Source organism: Anoplolepis gracilipes, chromosome 13, assembly GCF_047496725.1.
Source record: "Anoplolepis gracilipes chromosome 13, ASM4749672v1, whole genome shotgun sequence".
In the NCBI taxonomy this organism is placed as follows: Eukaryota; Metazoa; Arthropoda; class Insecta; order Hymenoptera; family Formicidae; genus Anoplolepis; species Anoplolepis gracilipes.
Window position 1 is genome coordinate 8,317,173 of NC_132982.1, and position 20,856 is coordinate 8,338,028.

The following is a 20,856-nucleotide window of genomic DNA, read 5'->3' on the forward strand; positions in this document are numbered from 1 at the left end:
ATATAACTTCCAATGTACAATACAAACAGTATAACTGGAAAACATTTCTCTTGCGTCATTGATAAAGCGATTTTTTAAAGAAGAGATCTGTTGCGTCAAACGTGACCCCAAGTTAGTAAACATAACACTAGGGAGAAAAAATTCCCTATGGCATGCAAATGATTCCGATTTTGATTTAAGAAGTTTCTCGCTAGAGAACGCCACGTATATCGTTATTGAGAAAATTTCTCTCTTCGATCTCTTATCTGATTAAAAATAAACGTCATTCGAATTATATATCGTTCGGTGTCTGACAAAATTTGTTGCAAATTATTTTAATTTTGTGAGTGTAATCGAGAGAATATAGAATTCATTAATTTATTAAATCTATTATGTATTGATAAAAAACATTTTGTGACAAACAACTAGATTTCATACGATATATTAATTGCAACTTCAGTTTTCATTACGATATAATTGCAATCGTGTGTGCGCGAATATAGAGAATGAAGAGAAAAAAGATTCGAACACTTTGTCGTAATTGTTTTAATTAATTAATTGCGTCTGTCAGTCAATTTAGTGTGTTTCTTAGTACGATATGAAGATGAAGCTGCAATATATTTATTGGTGAGTACATTTATTATTTATTTAAAAACTCTTTTACTTCAATCTTTATATTTCTCTCTCATCTCTCTTCTATAAAAATAGAATAATGAAAAATTGCATTCTCTCCCATGAGAAAAATGTGATTATTTTTTATTAATTATATAAATGTAAAATTATTTCAGAAAATTTTCCTATTTCTTTAATCTTTACTACTGTTTTCTGCATATAAATTGAACTAGTAATCAATTCTCATGCGTCATCATAAATATTGAAATAGTGTTCATCCTCGCCGGGTATCTCTTCTTTTTTTTCCTCGATAATAAGGTCTTGTTTGTCTTCAACTTCCTATTGTACAAAGTAAATATTTTCTAAATATCAAATACATATACATAATTCAGGAAAATCGATAGAATATGTAACATATTGTCCATACTTTCAGTTTAAATTTTTCTCTAATCAAAAGTTCCAACTCATGACGCTCTTTCTGCTGCATAATTCGTTCCTCACAAATCTAAAATTTATATTTTTTATTTATATAAAAAGACATCTTGCAAATTGAAATATTCTGAGTTGAAATTGCAGTACGAGTTGTTAAAATCACAGGTATATCTTATTCTCATCATTGAGAAATTTGCCAAATAAAGTAAATATTATTCTTGCGAAACATATAACATCATAAGTATATATATGAATAGATCCGAAAACTTTATTGATTTGTAATGAATCATGGTACAAAATCACTGAGCATTGGCAGCTGTATACATTATATGAGAAGATCTAAAATTTTATTCACTTATTGTTATCAACCTTGAACTGAAAAGTAGTTAAGCAAAAGTCGAAACTAGTTTTAATAGCTCATTCTAGATTTCACATCAGAAAACGACCCAACATTTACTTTTTATCTTCCTTATTCTTTAATCTATTTTTTTTTATATAAATTATCAATATATCGATATAATTTAATTTTTAGTGTTATAATTTGATTTAATATGATTTAATTTTTTCATGATTTAAATTTGAAGATTCATTGTACTTCTAAATTAACTGACCTTGAAATGAAGTAACCAATGGCCCAAATATTCCACGGGATCGGTTGGTTTCTTCGCCACAATTTCGCAAAGAGCTTGGATCAAAGGTTTGCTCAAGACTTTTTTTAAGTAGATATTATTCGGTGACAAATACGCACGTCCATCGGACGTAGAGGAATCGTCGGACGTAGAGGAATTAATAGAATCGCTGCTTTTACTAACTTCGATCTTTGTTCGCCATAAATCTCGTAAATTGTCCATGTCATCATCATTTAGATTTAAAGCTTTTAAAAATCTGAGGAGATAAAAGAAATGTAAAAAAAAAACTAAGAAAAGAATACGTACAAGGAAAAAATAAGCCTCACGGATTTATTAACATTATATTTAACTTATTTATATTTTATTAATATAAAACATATAAAAATAATTTTTCTTTCATAACATTTTGGTTATAAATTATAATTTTGATTAATATACGGAAAATATGCAATTTATCAATTTTAGGTAACCTGACATGTTCATCCGTAAGACCAGTATTAATCAATGTCTTGACGAGATTTTCACTCAAATCTTTTTCACGCAAAAATGTCGCAATGCTTTTATCTATTTCCTCGTCCTCCCTTTTATTCTTCTTTGTTTCTTTTACTTCCTTAATCACTTCTATCTCTTCTATTGATTTTTCCTCTAGCTGTTCTGCTTCATTCCGTTCGTATACATCCTCCTCTGATTGCTTTTCTAAAATTGTGTAATCGCTAATTTCTAACATTTTAACGTTTCCGTGATAATTCCTTCTACAACATTCTGAAGTATGTGTACAAATTTTTTATTTCGTCGTTAACTTCTCATAGTATTTCGTAACACACTTGATTAAAATGACTGACACTGCTCAGAGACACAAATAAACACTCGCGACATAGAAAAATTGTTCTCTTACAATCACTACTTTAATACTACTTAATTTAATTTTCATTTGGAATCTTCAGAATAGCAAAGTTTCTCACACAGTTCATTTACGTCTTTAATCGAGATTTTTCGTTCTACGCGATGAGATGAAACAAAAAAAAATTGGCGTGGATTAACGCGACGAAGACCTTCGCCCCATTTAACGAACGGATGGATCATCCTGCACTTAAATTTGCATAGTTGCCGAGCCATTTGCCGTGCGTGCACATACGCAACGACGAAGCCGCGTACTCGCGCACCGAGAGAGCTCAATTTCTGTCCGTTTCATGTCAGTTACATAAGAATTAGCGCAATGCGTCGCACCGATGCGTTTTTACACGGCTCTTGTAATTTACGCATTTCTTGCGCAAAAATTCGTCGTTGTTCGTTTCTCGTTTAGACGGATGCCGCTAATCTCTCAAGACTGACAATTCCGCATTGTTCTGCTATTTAGGACACGACCGCGATTTTCGTCTTTATATATAACGAAATTTAAATAATGCAGAGTATTTTAGACGAATCACAAAGAAACATTATAAAGATCTCTTTAAGATATCATTGAAGCAAAGAGAGTAGCTTGCGCGCATTTGACGTTTATTGAGTGATCTTTGGTGCGCATTTTTTCAAAAGTATATCTGCAAGAAACTTGTTGTTAACTTTATATATATATATATATAATTTTAATTATTTTTTTATTGTTTTATAAAATATATTTTGTATTTGTTATATTTAATCAAGTAAATTTTTATGTATCGCATTGCTAAAATTATTAAAATTGTAAAATTTTCACGCGACACAGAGGCTGTACTTTATAACGAAGTTTAATGTTGTTGATATATCGAGCATTTATGTCAAGTTAAGGTGAAAACGGGTCATCTCATAAACTGTTTTATTAAAGCGTACATCGCGGCATTTGATAATTTGATTAAAAAAAGCATGCGCGATAAGAAAATCTTATTTTCCTCGATTAGTTCTCTACAAGTAGAAGAAAATTACGAGCTATATATCGTATAACATAAAGAAATTCTTTTGACAATGAAAAATAAATAATTTCGCTGAGATTAATAGCTGCACATCGAAAATGATTTTATCGTTACGAGAATTAACGTAATATTTATCTTAGAAGTGTGACATCTTATTCTTTTTTTTTTCTTTTCAAGGTCACATCACTAGGTCGATTGTCAAAAGAATAAAAGGATTTTGTACGGTGAACTTTTCGTATCAATTGCATCGGGATCAACCCATAATTATTTTCAATAGAGAGTCTCATTGCGCCGCTAGTCTTGAAAGCCGGCTCCATTATACTCGCATACAATGCTCGGATTATGGGATAATAAAGTTTAATGATTTCAAAAAAGATTCACGGATCCTTACTATCTCAAACGCAGCCTGCTAAAGTGACGTTCAACGTTATATCTATTATCATATATTGTTGATTGATTTTACATGTTTTGCGAACATTATCAATGCTTCGCGTTATGTAAAGAAATCTCGCCTTTTTTCCATCTCAGGGTTTTATCAATTTCAACGAGGCTTTAGGTGCCTACTGGGAATATTAACAAACTTTACTGAATAAAGTTGCACGATAAGAGCTATCTTATCAATTTGACGATGTAATCAGTACAGTTAAATCGAGGTATAGATAGAGGAATAAATAGTTCTCGCGTCTCCAAATTTCTCGCAAAAACCAAGTATGATATACGAATCGTGAATTTATGATTACAGCGATGCATCGATCCGTACATAAACATGTCACGCGTAGTTGTGGTGTTTCATTCGCGATGTCATCGATCGAAATATACATTGGGTGTAGATATCGCATTTATTGAGATCACTGCCTTATTTCGCTAATGTCATGCGATAACCGTGGCACAGAAGGAGAATATCGAGAAAGAAAAAAGGAAAAAATGCTCTACTTGTATACTTTGGATTTTTGCAACAATTCTACATTTCTATACGTTATCGATTCGGCAAACGAATGTGCATTATGCAAATAAAATGGTATATTACGGTCTTAAATGTTATCGCAGAATTTCCTTTATCGAACGTTACATTTATTTTAACGCGCAGACATATTTATTTAATAAAATTTGAAAACTATTCTTTGAGATTAGATATAGAATTAAAAATAAAAAGATTTGAGAATATTTTATCGAACAAAAGGTTTTTAATTTATGTTTTAATTTTCTCAATGTAAAATTTACATGTCTGCACTTTTACTTGCAACTTTTCTTGTGCAACTCTCCAAGCCAGTTTTATTAACGCCTACCTACGCGATAAACATGCATCTTGCGCTTAGAAATGTGCGGGCTTGCATTCAGTCAGCATTAGTCAGCGTCTGTAATATTGCAATTTATTATATATATTATAATTAATTAATGTTTGATAGAAAGAATATTTTTAATTATCCTTTTGGTTTATATCAGAATTTATTCCAGAATCTATTTAAATCTAAAATCTTTTAAAATTTATGAATCAAATAGTATCATTTATACTATGCAAGCTCTTCTTAATTTTTGTCTCTCAATTTATTGCTGATTAACAACTTTTACAAAGTTCACTAATTTCGTTTATTGATTTTTAAGTTAATACAAAGAATCGTGTAACGTAAGTAACGTGATAAAATACCAATTTGATAATAGATTAACGTAGCAAAATTAGTACAAATAAAATTTTAATTCATCCATGACATTACAGAGATATGAATAAATAAATGCAGTTTACATACGATGACATCTCTAAATTGCGTTTCAAAATTTATTGTTTGGAGTAGAGTATGATTGATTAAGTAGGAAGAATTTTTTTGTTCTAAATGATGAATTAAACGCTAAACATTAAACTCTACTCTGAGCAATCAATTTTAAAAGCAATTCTGAAATTTGAATTTTCCTCATCGAACGCTCGGCTAATCTCGCGCGTCGTCGGACGTGGCGCGAATTTGCGCGTGGCCCGTAGATGGCCGAAGACGACCGAAGACGACACGACGATGGCCGAACATTGGCGCGACCGGCCTCAGTCGTCAGTCTGCCGGCGTGACTCGTGGTAGGATTATTTCATGCATCGTTCGCGCTCGCGATGTCTCGTATTGAACTTTGATTTTCGCGTATTTCTTATACAGCTGTGATCAGTTTCGTGAAAGTGCATCGTGTTTGATCGAGCTACGTCTTGGGAGACGATCGCGTAGTCTGACACGTCACGACGTCAACACACGCACTTACGTAAGTACAATGACTTTACAGCGAGTTTCTCGCGGACCTAGATTGAAATGCAAATTTTCACCGTCTCCTCGACATGATAAACTGTGCGTCTTTGCGTCTTTGTGGATAGTTGCTAGATGCAAAGTGTCACTTGCATACAATTACATATAAAGGTATACAGTGAGTTTTCCACGAGTTTTTAAAACGATTCGAGAACACGCAGATGGCATTTGAAATGTCTTATTGTTAGAGACACGGGAATCGAATATATGCATATATCCGCGGGTGTAATATTAGCATAATCCATACGTTCGCGATAAGCCGCTCGCGGCTCAACGAAACGTGACAGTGTGTAAACCGTTGCAAGTCACTCGTATCGTCATACCTAAAAATTGCCAATGAGATAATGTGGTAAAGACTATAAGAGTATAAATTCCTTTTCGGTCTCTCGTAATTACAGCGATATTTGATTCGCCGTATTTTCGTCGAATGTACTGCGAGTCCTTGGCCGCTATATCCGTATAAAAGTTATTAATGATTTACGTGTACCGCAAATATTATATGTATACAGAGACCTACACATGCGATGGAATCCATTATATGGAACGGCGAAATAATCTTTGAAATACTTTTCCGATTGCTATCATCAGCGCGTAGAGATTGCGGCTTTGCAACGAGATTCTATTTTTGGACTCACGTTTCGAACGGCCTCCTTTGATGATGTCTCCCTGAAGTTTAAGAACCGGCGCGCGCGCTGGTCCCCGATCCCTTTCCATCATTTGTATCGAAAGTCGCATTATCTATGACGTGACGGCTAATTTACGACTGATTTTTTAGGAATCTGTAACGAAGGCCACATCAATCGATAATACTTATGCTAACAAAATGACCAAACACGAAACGCGTTTCAATAGCATAGCATTGTATCTGCAACGTTAACAGTTGCTTCTATTTTTTTCTATTGTAAGAAAGTTTTACTTAATACAAGAGAAAGAGAGATAGAGACAAAGAAATAAAAAGTACAATTTTTTATTGAATTATGCTGTCATTCAGAGATTACATTATCTGTGTTGCAAATTAAAAAAAAACATATTTTAAAATGGCGATATCAGCATTGCATATTTGAAATATGAGAAAAGATAAGAAATACGTCAACGATAATCACGATTTTCTAGAAAATGCTGTTAAGATTATTTTCTTTTTCATTTTCGAAAAACGTGCCTTTCATATATTTTAGCTTCGACTGTATAAGCTCGTTCCGCGAGTTATTAAATCGAATCAGACAAAGAATGAAATTAATTTTCGAGCGCATTGACCGTTAATTTCTTCATCGAAATGAAAGGAAAATTTCTCTCGGAAAGAAAAAGAACCGTGATATCGTAGAGAAGAATCATCGCGGGTCACGACATAATTTCGTTAAATATTTTCAGGATCCAAAAATATATCGCCGGTGAAACAGAGCGGACTAAATTCTGGATCGCAGCCAGAAAATCACACTGTTTTCACGCACGAGACCCAAGATTATCAAATTTTCTACTTTTAACAAAGGCTTTTTACGTATTCTTAACCGAGTCGACTTTCAACTTTGCTTCGAGCATACATCCCGACGCGTCGATACTTTTTTTGTACATTTATATAACGTGATTTTTTGTAAGAGATGAGACTTTTTTTATAAATATAAAACTTTCCTTATACTTTGTTCGATGTGTAAGTGACGATGATATCACTATTGCATACTTTCTTTTGAATATATTTGTGTTATATATTTTAAATTTTATTTTAATTTTATATGAATTAAACTTTTCTTTTTTTCTTTCTCTCTTTGAATCGCGGAAAAATAAAAGAAAGAAGAATTCGATAAAATTCAAGGAAGGTTTAATATTTTTTATTTATTTAGTTATATTTATTTTTATTATTCTGACCACTGGGGTTACTCGATTTTTAATCAGTTTGCATTCCAACGCGTCGGAAGAGCCGATGAAAATAAGATAAGTTGCATTGTCATTCGTGAGTTCAGTCGCATGGGACAATGAATCATTGCGGTTAAACTTAGATATATCGCTTGTTTAAAGTTTAAATTATACACAGCTGACAATTAAATGTGGTAAGGCCGATTGCAATTGTTATTATTCAATCCGATTTTCAATGACGATTTACCGCCGCGTAAACTCAAGTGCAAAACATGAAAAATGATCTCGCGGTTGCCTATAGAGAATACTAGAAACGCTTTGTTATCTATTTACTTTAGCTATCCGTAGAGGGGAAGGGAAGGCACGATTTCGCGGAATCAAGATGCACGAGCAGGTAAAGAGAGATACCCTTTTTAGTTTTATCGAAATCAGCGATCGATTCCGCGTCATCATCGATTAAATAAAGTGCGAGGGCACTTGCTTATACCAGCAAAATGCTTCTCTCATCAACAAGCAGAGAGGGAAAGATTAGATTAAATCCCCACCCCGCGCGCGATCGACTTTGCATGATGACGGATCTTCAAAAGGACTTTCGAGCCTCGTGGATTGTAATTACAATCGGATTGTGAGATTATTCGGAAAATAACAGGCGAAAAACAGACGTACCTGTTTCTCGCTTAAGAAATTAGTATATACATGCATACTCGTCACGCCCGAGTATATTTTAGTATACCTTCTCATTATGCTCGTTACGTTAGCGACACGCTCCGGTCGCTTCTCGCAAATGATACGTGCCACGTGGTGCATTGTAGAGCGGCACATAAGCGACGAAGGAGAAACGCGACGCGTGTTAACTCGATGCACAAGGAGATCTTTTTCCGACGCTCGCGCGTTACTCGAGAGTTGCGAAACTTATGTATCAGACAGTTACGTCATAATCGAGGATCGATCGATTGTGCTTAACGTCCGATAATCAGCGCGTAAGTACAGAGTGTCTCGAAATTATTTATCATATACCATTTTCTTTTTTATATCTACAAGATCAATCGGAATCAAATTTCTATTGATTAAAATTTTTAGAATAGAGAGATCGATAGAATTAGAAAATACTCTTCTGAGAATTGAATTTTTCGGATGTGCAAAAAAATCTCAGAATAGTAAAACTCTTTGTTTTTTTTTCTATATCGAATTTTAAGCATTTCTTTTAATATATATTTATAATACGTGGGTTATTTATGATGATTTATTTACAAAGAGATATTACAGAGATATCACAAAGATAACATTGACGTACGACTTACGACAAATAACGACCTTCCTCGATATTCCTATTAAGGAAACGTCAATTTCAAATTTTAAATTGAACAAAATATTCAGAGTTGAAAGGTCATTGTGAAATATCCCATATAATTAAATCGCGCGTTTGATTACAGGACGGAACGATTCAGACTATTGAACAATCGCATTCCTCATAAAAAGTTCACTCGAGTTAACGCATTTCAACATAACTGCGGAAATGTTTAATCGAATGTCTTTTATAATGAAATTCGTTTTTTGTCAAAATAAAATATTTTTTATAGAGATTAAGATTACGACAAGTTACATGTATATATATATATATATATATATATATATATATATAAAAGAAATATAAATAAAAGCTTTGTGTGTATGTGTGCTTCGTAAAAATTATTACAAGCAATATTTTGCACAATACATAATGATGTAAGTAATATTTTTTGTATGCTAAAAGAATTGATTAATCTTTATTTTTGTTCTATCTCGTAAAATATGTATGTACATCTTGCTGTACTTATACATTTTTTCTGAGATCATCAAAGATTTGTATTCGTAAATGATTCGTGTGTGCATCAGCAATATGATTGATATTAGCATAAGAACCTTCGAACGTGTATTTTGCGTTTCGTCGTCACAGAATAGAATAGAATAGAATAGAATACGCGACTCGTATTCAAAAGTTACGCATGATCGAATAATTCCAAGTCGCGACTAGTAAGATGAACAAAACGAAGCGCGAACGCAGTGAGCTAATTGAGCTAATTGCATTTGTTAGGTATTATTTGCACACACTGATCCGCATTTTAGTACGTGCATTTGTTCTTCCTATCCTCCTTACCATCTTTTAAGGTCCACGAAGACTTCTGAGACTATATTTATTTCTAATAATCTGAAAATAAGTCCCTTTTTATTTTATATTTTATATTTATTTCTAAACATCTAAAAATAAATCCCTAAACGTTTTAAATTATAAAAAATCTTTATGAATTGAAATAACAATATTTGTTTTTAAATATTTCAAAAGTGTTGTTTAATATCTCAAAATCTTGTTAAAAAACCTGCGCGTTAAAATCGAGTAAAATTATGTTATCACGAAGATGCTACTAAAATGTCGATCCGTTGCACTACGTAATCAAAAAGACAAGACAACTTGCAAGCAGTTACATTATGCATACATAACGACATACAGCTGTGCGTTATAATATAGCGGACGATTAAACATCTTGTTAACCTGGTTATGAGTGACGCGTATGTATTTTACGGCCTTTTTACTGTCACCGGATTAATTCATCGTCAGTCACTTGCGGCAGTATCAGCCATTCTGTTTCATTCCGGGTCATCCAATTTGAACCGAACAATTGTCACAACAACGAGTGTACGCACGCACGCACGCACGTACGTACGTTCAACAATTATATTGTTCCAAATCGCTCTTCTCTCGTTTATTGTCTACAATCAAACTGCTGATAGCTCGCTTAGTAATTAATCGCGAACGTGCCGACAAATTTTATCGCTTTCGTGATCTACAATTAGTGACGTAACACATTAATTTAATGAAAGAGCAGTGCAAATAATTGACAATACAATTTATTTGACTTCGAACTATTTTATCATCTCTATTTTAATTACTTTATCTTCATTTAATTTAATTTAATTGTATTATTTATATAATGCAATTATACAAATACGATTATATTGAACAATAATTTTATTTATATATAATGCAATAATAATGTTTGCATTTGATCATATTTTAAATAGTTTAGAAAAGTCTTTTTTATGTCACACGCTGATACTTGAATATTATTATACAAACTTTTACTGCAGTATGAATAAGCCATAATCTGTTCAATCTGAATTAATATTCCGACAAAATTAGTTTGCAGATTGCAAGAACTGGCAGGAGCTGTAACGAAAAATCGATGACCTGCACGAAGAGTTCGTACGATATTTCATTTAATATCTCGAGACATCGATCGAAATTTGACGGGTGAATCATGTCGTCGTCTCAGAGGCCCAGACGACCTAGCGTATCGATCTATGATTACCCGGAACATTTAAATCCGTTCAACGATGATACGACGAATTCTCAGTCGCAAGTATACCACGAAGGTAAATCATCGAAGGAATCAAAGCACAAATTCTGGACGTTTGGCAAAAGCCGGAAGAAGAGGTCAAACAGCTTCTCGATCAAATCTACTTGGTGAATATTTTTGCAGTTGTATCTCGTTGCGCGACATATTGACAAGATATATGTATGTAGAATATTTATAAAGACTACAAGAAGTAATAATATATTATACATACATGCATATATACATATATATATTGTATGAATCAAAATCGAATATTTCAATGTTTTCGCAAGGTTTACCGAACTTGAACTTGTGTTTGCGATTTAGATTATCGATAGCACTGCTAATTTGTGGCAAATGTCCAAAGGACACATGTAGATTATGCATTAAAATTTCAACAATGTGCATGTCTGGTCATCGCGTAATTCTTGTTCATAATTTTTACAGAAAGAAAGTACAAGGAAATATAAATTATTTGTAAAAGCTGGTTTCGATATTACGAAACATGACGATACTTTCTTTGACAATCTTCTAATTTTTCCTCAATTTTAAATTGAATATCCTTTTTCTAAAACGACGGTAAAATTAATTATTCGCGATATCACGTATAATTATATTGTATGAAAGTCGTGCTACATTTTTTCCGAAAGTCATCAAGTTCTGTAAGTGGATACTCTCGCATCATTCACGTGACTAAAAATACTTTCATTAGAAACAACAAGAGTTTTGGTCTGATTGGCACTCGGAATATTTCGAATTGACCGAAAAAAAAATGCGAGAAACCGAAGAATCTGCGTCGTTGAATGTCAAATCGAAAGTTGAATTATAACACGTCGGAGAGTACGCGGAATGGGACGAATACAAATGCGCTTCAAATTATCGTCGGCAAAGTGGAAGTGACATTAAGCGGAGAATGAGGATGAATATAATCAACGTCTCTAACAACTGCGAATGCATAGGAAGATTTCGCCGCTCGCGTGCGTCGTGTTTTAGGGAATTCGTTCTTCTTTTTATCTGTTTCTCTTTAGCGCAATAAGTCGATTTTATGTATCTCGGCATTCTTGATGCCGCATGCGTGTCGCGATGGATAAAATAAGAATACGTTTGTAGACGTCATGGATGTTATATATCCGGCATGATGTTTTTTTTTTTTTCAATGACTTTCACGATTATTTTTAACTCGCCAAGTAATGTATAGTTTAATTAAATTCCGGCTTGAAAGATCTTTCAACGCAATCGGTAAAAATTTTTAGGACGTGAACGGTAACTGGTGTTAGCTTGATTATAAATTTTCCAGCATATGTACAAAGTATGTCAAACGACGCGGCCCGCAACTTCATCATCTTCGCGTGCGTGTAAGTGCCGCGTGAATCCGTTAAGAAGCCAACGCGAAATGCAATTGTTATTTGTCGCCTACTGATGGAATCAGAGCGTTTCTAACTGAATGACATAATGTCGTATACGTTAATCTAAAATTCAGACTAATTTATTTTTTTTTTTTTTTTTTTTTTTTTTTTTTTTTTTTTTTTTATTATGATGCCTTTTATTTACGTCTTTTATAATTACGTCTATTATAATTCAATAATAATAAGATAACGATACTGAATAATTGATGTCAACATCGAATCAATGTTAATTTGTGATGTTTTAGGAATGGATTGTTTGGAAAACGCAAAGAATCTTCAGAACCAATAGCCGAAAAACGGTCGACAATCACCACAGGTTTGTTTATTCAGTATATTTTATTAACTGCACAATAAAAATAAAATGTTAATTAACGTGCAATAATATATGATTACAATAATAAATGAATAAATTATTTATCAAATTGTTTTAAGTCTAATATATATTTTTAAACACTTTATAAATATTATATATTTTATATATAATCATAGTATTATATATATATTGTTAACAATTATTTTATTACATAATTAATTCGTTTATATTATTTATATATATATATATATGTGTGTGTGTGTGTGTGTGTGTGTGTGTGTGTGTGTGTGTGTGTGTATTATATATAAAACAATCTGGAAAAATAAACTCTTTAATCTTTAGATTGCAAATGCAAAATAAAAATTGAAGTGCCGCAACGTTTATGTAACCGATGATGTACTTTACCGTGTAAATTAAAATGCAACTTATCGCGTGCTGCAGTTTCGACGACGTACAAGAGAGAGCCTTACGACAGACCAGTACAATCGCGTCTTTCTAAGGATCAGCAAGAGTTCGACGAAGCCCTGGGTACTCTGACGAGGAGAAGAAAATACACTCTCGACAATAATTCTTCGAGATGCAGCTCGAATTTGACAATGAACGGAGATCCCAAGATTTATGATGGAAATCCGCAAGACACCACAACATCTATTATGGGCGTTGATCTCACACCAAAGCCACCAGTCAGAAGGTGAAATTTCATAGAATTAAAGACAGTCAATGGTATTATTTTAAGTATATTATTATATCTACATTTGTACTTATTATATATGAGAGAGAGATTCTTTTATTAATATAATTAAGTAGCAAATAGAAGTTCTTAATTAAAAAAAAAAATCAAAGATGCTGATTTTAAAATGAGATTAAAATGTTGAAATTTCCCGTATAAATTAAATGTACGAAAATTAAAATATAGTGTTATTAGTTTGTGATAGAGATATGATTTTTAGAGCTGGATTGAAATTGTTTTCATTAAAATCATATTCAATATTTTTATTCAGGTTTGGACAGGTGAGCCCAAGGCCGACAGACAAGATACCACCTTTGAATTTCGAGGACAAGCATCCGAATCAAAACGGTAGCCTTCATGACAAATTGGAAAAAACTCCGGTTCCACCCATGTAAGATCCTTTGCTTCTTGTTTTGTATTGATACTTTTAACACTTGTGATAATTTAAAGTTTCAATTGTTTTGAGTATCAAGTGATAAAATTAAATTCTTTAACGTAAAATAATTCCTCGCTAAAAGACATAGTTTGTAATTAAAAATTTTGTTCTAATTGATACAATTTTTTGGCTCAGGCGAAGGTTCGGCAATAGATCGTCGCAGAGGTTGAACGGAACCGCGTTAGATCTCGAGGAAGATCCGGCCAATCGATCCGGTAACATGAGCTTAAAGGACGAGAATGAGAACGTGCCGGAAGATTACGTCTTTAAGAGATTTAGCCAGGATGCTGTGAGGAAATCGAACCTGTCCATCAACAGTTGCGTATCCGTTACCAGTACAGCGAGCACGTACGGACGTAAAAAACGTAGAGCACCGCAACCACCGAAACGAAAGGAGCAATTGGAGATTTCTCTGGTATATGGAAATGGAATACTTAATAAATGATATTAATAATTTATCGAAATAATATTGTATAATATATATTTTCGTAGGAGAGTAATGGTCATTCAGAGATGAATAAAACAGAGTCTACACCAGAGACGAAAATCGAACTTCAAATAATCGAGCCTATCAATATTATCAAAGCCACTGAAAACATCGACGAGATGACGAAGAAGAGCTGCGAGGAATTGAATGAAAAATCGTTGCCACAAGAAGAGAATCGGGACGAATTATCAAAAACTGTCGAGGATACATCCGATGATATTGCGAAGAACATCACGAAGGACGAAACGTGTGAAGTTTTAAAGGATTGTGTGCCTGAGGTGAACGAGAAAAAAGATCCTTCGGAAGAAAGATCAACGTGTAACTCCAATGGAATATCGGAAAATGTCGAACTCAAAACTAAGACAGAGGAGAAGGAACAAAATATAATTACCAAGGATCCTGTCGAGAAAGATCCTGTAAACATAGAATACAGCAGAACGTCCCAGGAAAAGATCGAAATCATCAAAGACGTCGATCAAGAATCTGATGAAGTTTGTTTGAGAAAAAAAGATTCATTGAGCACGTTATCGCGAAATGACAGCTTTTCCGTAAAGGAGGAGATCGAGAAGATCGAAAAGCAGATCAAAGCTCTGGAAAGCAAGAATGCGTCCAAAGAACAAGAAAAGATCGACGCGTGTGACGATGACCAGGTGACAAGTACCCGACTGTCCATCCAAGCAAATCGCCGGCACTTCTTCGAAAATATGGTGGACAGTCCGTCCGGTCCGATCAAGTTAGAATTTAAGAAGCTACCATGCGAGCAAAAGGATATTCATGTCGTCCGATTAACAGACCCACCAATACCGGTCGCGGCACCCCGGGACACGGTAAAGGTGATCGAGCTACACATTTCCGAACCGATCCGGCACAAACCCGAGCTCCTGGATGAGGTAAACCCTATACCAAAGCCTAGAAGACATAGCGCGCTGAGTTTGAGAAACTTGTCTGAATCCAGGCTCTCGAAAAACGAAAACAAGAGCTTGGAAGACAATGGTAAGAGAGGATCCTTTTGAAATCTAGAAGTTTCGTCTACGACTTCGGATTTACCAGTGAAATTCTATCGTGATTTTTACGCGCAAGTGTAATATAATCACCTTTAGCTGTAAATTTCGATGCAATGAAAGAATCTATGTACTACAAACGGGCTATCACTCGAAGGCTGTATACATATATACGTCTTTGTTTCAGACATTTTGACACATGACGTTTTCTTATTTAGATGATTGATGATTTCATACTAACGACATATATCTTCCCGCGATAGAATTCGCTGCAGAATTCTACCATTTCTATCATGCTATATGATTATAGTGATCTTTTATGTTTTCAACACAATTGCGATATATTACACCGAGAAATATTTTAGATATAATTTTCTTTATTTATTGATATGAGAAATAAACTCTAAGCCTCCTCTATCATAGAAATAAAGTTAAAATCCTATCTTGTGATAAAAAATATAATCCTACTTTGAGTCTATTAAAAACGCAATAACTGAGTAATAGTTTGAAATAAATCTACAAGGGTGCAAAAATGGGAAGAGGGACAAGTACATATATATCATCTCTTCAAATAAGCTTTTGAATAAATTATTATTCATTGTAAAAATCTCCAATCTCATGATCTCTACAGTTCATTTTCTATAAAATAACTGTTTAACAAAGTTTTTTTAACTCATTTGATTAAGATTTCTTATTTGTCTCTGTTTATATTTTATAAATCTTGTTAAGTTTGCATTTACAATCGATATTACTGACATGTTGTCTTTCAACTGTTTCTTCTGCTGTCGCACCTGTAAAAACCAGAAATTACAACAATAGTATATTTGTACGGATTACCCTAAAAAATGTATTTATAAAACAATATATTTACTTTGCTTTTAAAGTGTGGCGTTAAAGATGACAATCTCAACACGAGGTTGATTTCTGTTGCTAAACAATCTGTCTCATCTTCTGCATATATGTCCATAAGTGCGTCTATAGATTCCGCTATAACCCATGCTTGAGTGTCCGTTGTACAGATGTCCAATAAGAACGTGGAAATAAACTGTCAACGATAAACGGTTGTCATAAGAAAATTTTAATTGGACAGAAAAACATGAAGATGATTACCTTTATCATTTCGTGATTCTCAGAATTTTTGTTATTCATTAAGATCTGTACCAGATTGCAGAGCATCCTTATTAAATTGACGCGGACACTTGCATTAGGACATTGACGTGCGCAGTTCAATAATGGTTGAAAGTCTTGAACAGTTAACTGCTTAAAGACCGTTGCTCGCACCTCGGCCAACTGTTGAAGAATGGCTCTCATGGCAGCAGTGGCCGCTTCTAAAAGTTCTACGTTACTCGAAGTATCATATGACTTAAATACGGCTGTTCCAATCTCCAGCCATTTCCTGGAATGAATAATAAAATGAAAATTATTATAAACATAATAGAACAGAAGTGATCTTCTACTGTTTAAAAAATTTGAAAATTACCTATACAAATTATCAACACCACCAAAAACGTCAATTTCTATGCTAGATAATAAGTTGTTTAGACATAAATAAGCTGCACATCGAATATTTTGAAACTGTTTTACTACAGCTTTACCTTCCGTGGTTTGAGTCAGTATTTCTTGGCTGTCTTTATCCACTACGAGTTCAGTTTTATTCCAAATTTTATCAATTAAGTTACAATTGTTTATAATTTCAACCAACTCTACTGGAAATGTTGACGTCATTTTCAAAGTGTCATTCATAGAATCATCGTCCAGACATTCAGACTCTATCTCCATTACATCAGACTCATCAATTTCAGAATCAATTTCACTGTCGTCGTCTTCATAGCATAAGTTTGTTAGAATCTGCAAGGCTTGTTCTTGCAATTCTAACATTTTTCTATTTTCTTGTATTTTTTTCCTTTTCTCGTTTGAGATATTATTTTCGTGAGGTAAAATAGATATTAAGCAAGACAGTAGTTGTTTATGATCAACAGTAAGTACTTCAGAAAGTATTGGCAATACTTTGCAAAATACTTGCATCTGATTACTATCTATATCATTATTTATATTAATTAATAAATCAGCTACTGAAGTTCTTAAGGCTAGTACTTTAAAGGCAGTTTTTTCATCATCTATTTTCAAGTCCAGCAGATTGAATAAAATTGATTCGCTTTGTTTTATTTTCTTAATGGCAATATCATTCTCATCCGATAGACATACCATGCATTGTGTAGTAATTGTAACAATTTTCATTCCGTAAATTTTAATATCTAAAAACTTGGTTAAGAGTGATACTAAATCTTCCCTGTTGACGCACTTGAGTGCACTTTCATTATTTGCACACAATATTCGCAACAAATCAACTGCCTGAACAAATGTCTCTTTCTCATCTCTTGTTTTTTTTGGTTCCCAATCTAAATGCTATAAAGACTTTATTTTAGTCCATAATGTTTGTTGCACAATATTATAATAATATTATAATAGTTGATTTTAATTCATGTTAAATTTTAAATATATTAAGATATGTTAAATATACATGTAAATTATTATTGATGATTGTATACCTGTTTCAATAATGCAGTCAATGGAGTCATAATGTCATCATTGATTAAATCAGTATATGCATCTTCTCCACCATTTTCAGCGATATCTCTCAAAGTATATACAGTATTAGCTCGTATAGCGGCATTATGATCCATCAGTAATGGTCCAATTATTTTTGCTATTCCATCCTTAGCAATTTGCTTGGCCATAGAGGAATCGCATGACATTGATGCCAGTATTTGCAAAGCGGATAATTTCTCCTCGAGATTAGATGATTGAATCTATATATAACAAAAAAAAAAAAAAAAAAAAAAATATGAAAGAACATTTAATATAAGGAAATATAATAAAAAAAAGATAAAAGAACATGTAATATATTAAAACATTGAAAAACAATGAAAGGAGATCAGAGAATTCCGCTTCGTTAATAATTTACTAAGTTTCTTTACTTAATTCTTGTTAGATTAAATATATATTACATTGACAAATTTCACGTGCTTACATCTCCATAAGCATTCTGCAAAACTTTCTCCCTGTTTCCTTCCGTAAATTCCTCAGTCAATTCAAGCTCTTTGACGGACGGTAATCCAGTGGGATTTGCCTTATGAGGCTTGTGTCGTTGTCGCCTTTGCTTCCCCATTGCGAAAAATTAATTAAAAATATATTGAGAACGGTAAAATATATATACTTGGATATAAATCAGAGTATAGAGGTTAAAATTGCACATGGATACACATCAGCGCACTAGTAATTTTTCAATTCATTATCGACTTCTTTATCGCCGTTTTTTGTACAATACTTTTTCATTGTACGCTAGCGCCAACTAGATCCACTTTAAAGGGTAGAACTACATGGTCAAATTTTCGGTACCACGGTAAAACAGCCGCTTGATTCATATCCGTACTAAATTTACAATTATGGATTTGAAAAGTACAGGGAAATATGAATCTATTAATATATTTTATTATATATTATTTTCGCTGCGCACAATTTTTTTATTTTAACAATAACAATAGGTATTATATATATGTATTATTAGAGAAATTATTAAAATTATTTTATGTATGTATATAAATATATACATATGTGTGCTGTGGGAAAGATAAATGTACATTATATATATATATATATATATATATATATATATATATATATTTATTTATTTATTATTAAAATATTTTTTACAAAATTATTAAAATTATTATGCATATACATATGTGCACATAAAGAATATTTATAATAAATCTCTAAGATATAAATATAGGTACAATATAATTGTATTGTTAGAAGATTTCTATTTTTCACAAATAATTGTTAACATTATTGACATAATTTTTGTTACATGTTTATTTATTATAATACAATAAATGTAACAAGAAAATAGAATCGTTGTATATACAGTTGTACACGTTCGTCACTGCAAGTTATAAGATTGATTTTAGTTATTAAAGTATTTTACACATTATATATATTTTGTAATCGCGTTTCACATACATGTTTCAAAGCGCGTTAAAGGTATCTAATAACAATATCATTTTAATTAGAGAATTTTACGTGCATTTTAAAATTACTTGATATAATATTTTAATGCGTCAAATTTTACATAATGTGTATTTTTTACTTTTAGCGTGCGTAAGAGAGAGAGAGCGCATACTCTCGCTTTTCCTTGGCGTCATTCATTGCATAATAAGGCAGGGGAGAGTACGGCGTACGCGTAACCCATGACCCGTGACACCTGTGTGCCATTCATCCGATTTCGGCGGACGTGGTGTGCGCACGTGTTCTTACGCCGGCGCCGGCGCCGGCACGTGCATCTCGCGTTATTTGATCATCTCGCAATCGCGCGTACACGTTTCTCGTGACGATAATACATATAATAATAATACGATAATATTACGCGATAATCTTAATGTGTTAAAATACGTCTAAAAATATTCCGAAAAAAAATAACATCGATCTTCGTGACATATAGCGCGCTATTATTTATTAATTATATTTACATTTGTCTCGGTCATTTGTCTTTGTCGCAATCACGGCCGTGTTTTCGTTGATATAATCCTGATTTTGATCACTATTATTGTAGTCGAGGATCGTATTTGATGCCGACTATAAATAGGATTCTCTCAGCGTTGCTTTCCAGTGAAAGATGAGATTGATTGAAGATGTCGAATCGATGTCGTTTATCGGCGTTTATTTGGCGTTTTTCAATCGTCATTTTTTACTGGACAAGATTTACGCGCCTCAAAATTCGCGGTGAGACGCGTAAGACGTAGGGAACATGTACAGAGAGATACATGTTCGCGCGGTTAATATTGAACTAACACGAGTACGGAGCAACAACCGAGTCTCTCGTTTTAATAATACATTTATTTCATTAAATGACAAATTACTGGAAATGTCCTCTTTGTCGCGCGTAAAATCTTACTCCACGAATAAGAAAGCGCGTAAATTATGTAATAATAATATATGTTTCGAATCTTTATTTTTTTGTTAATTTACAGCTAGATCCATTGATTCTATAACTTAGTGCACACACGTACTTGATCTCACATGCGGATCTTTAAAATCAATTTTCTCGAAAAAACTTGTAGTCTTATGAAAAAATTTTGTTTTACACTTTCCACTTATATTTGCATAAGAAATTACTTATTACATTTTGCTTTTATTTTATTTCTTTAAACACTATTATATGTGCGTGGCGAGATTTATATTATATATTTTTATAAATTTTAAATGCTTTCTATAAAATGCGTAAAATTGCGTTTATAAGATATATTTTATAATATTAGATTCATTTAAATAAATAATAGAAAAAAAAATAAATCTTATTGTCTGCAGAAATTTTTCCATCAAACACGCATTTAGTTTGTTAAAAGTAAAATTATTATGTCTTTCTCTTTCTCTCTCTCTCTCTCTCT

At 32.8% G+C, this 20,856-nt stretch overlaps 3 protein-coding genes across 6 annotated transcripts; 1 reads left to right on the forward strand and 2 right to left on the reverse strand.

The window, feature by feature from the left end:
- Window positions 1–471: 471 nt before the first annotated feature.
- LOC140672405 (uncharacterized) lies at window positions 472–16,292 on the forward strand. Of its 3 annotated transcripts, none has more exons than XM_072904549.1 (7): window positions 472–606; window positions 10,841–11,164; window positions 12,688–12,758; window positions 13,197–13,446; window positions 13,757–13,876; window positions 14,057–14,336; window positions 14,414–16,292. In XM_072904549.1, exons 2-7 carry the CDS (start codon window positions 10,959–10,961, stop codon window positions 15,419–15,421), a joined length of 1,935 nt encoding a protein of 644 aa, XP_072760650.1. In that variant the 5' UTR covers window positions 472–606; window positions 10,841–10,958; the 3' UTR covers window positions 15,422–16,292. The 3 variants fall into 3 exon arrangements, with proteins under 3 accessions (XP_072760650.1, XP_072760649.1, XP_072760651.1); XM_072904548.1 differs by lacking the exon at window positions 472–606 and adding an exon at window positions 5,566–5,773; XM_072904550.1 differs by lacking the exon at window positions 472–606 and adding an exon at window positions 8,512–8,642.
- On the reverse strand, window positions 600–8,521 carry LOC140672411 (uncharacterized). Of its 2 annotated transcripts, XM_072904559.1 has the most exons (6): window positions 8,396–8,521; window positions 6,450–6,593; window positions 2,123–2,348; window positions 1,635–1,908; window positions 1,019–1,096; window positions 600–930 (listed from the first exon to the last, which is right to left on the reverse strand). In XM_072904559.1, exons 2-6 carry the CDS (start codon window positions 6,547–6,549, stop codon window positions 835–837), a joined length of 774 nt encoding a protein of 257 aa, XP_072760660.1. In that variant the 5' UTR covers window positions 6,550–6,593; window positions 8,396–8,521; the 3' UTR covers window positions 600–834. The 2 variants fall into 2 exon arrangements, with proteins under 2 accessions (XP_072760660.1, XP_072760659.1); XM_072904558.1 differs by lacking the exon at window positions 8,396–8,521 and having other exon boundaries at window positions 6,450–6,666.
- Window positions 16,061–18,734, reverse strand: LOC140672406 (HEAT repeat-containing protein 3). Its single transcript, XM_072904551.1, has 6 exons — window positions 18,441–18,734; window positions 17,959–18,219; window positions 16,890–17,815; window positions 16,520–16,805; window positions 16,281–16,454; window positions 16,061–16,200 (listed from the first exon to the last, which is right to left on the reverse strand). Exons 1-6 carry the CDS (start codon window positions 18,576–18,578, stop codon window positions 16,078–16,080), a joined length of 1,908 nt encoding a protein of 635 aa, XP_072760652.1. The 5' UTR covers window positions 18,579–18,734; the 3' UTR covers window positions 16,061–16,077.
- Between the last annotated feature and the right edge of the window lie 2,122 nt (window positions 18,735–20,856).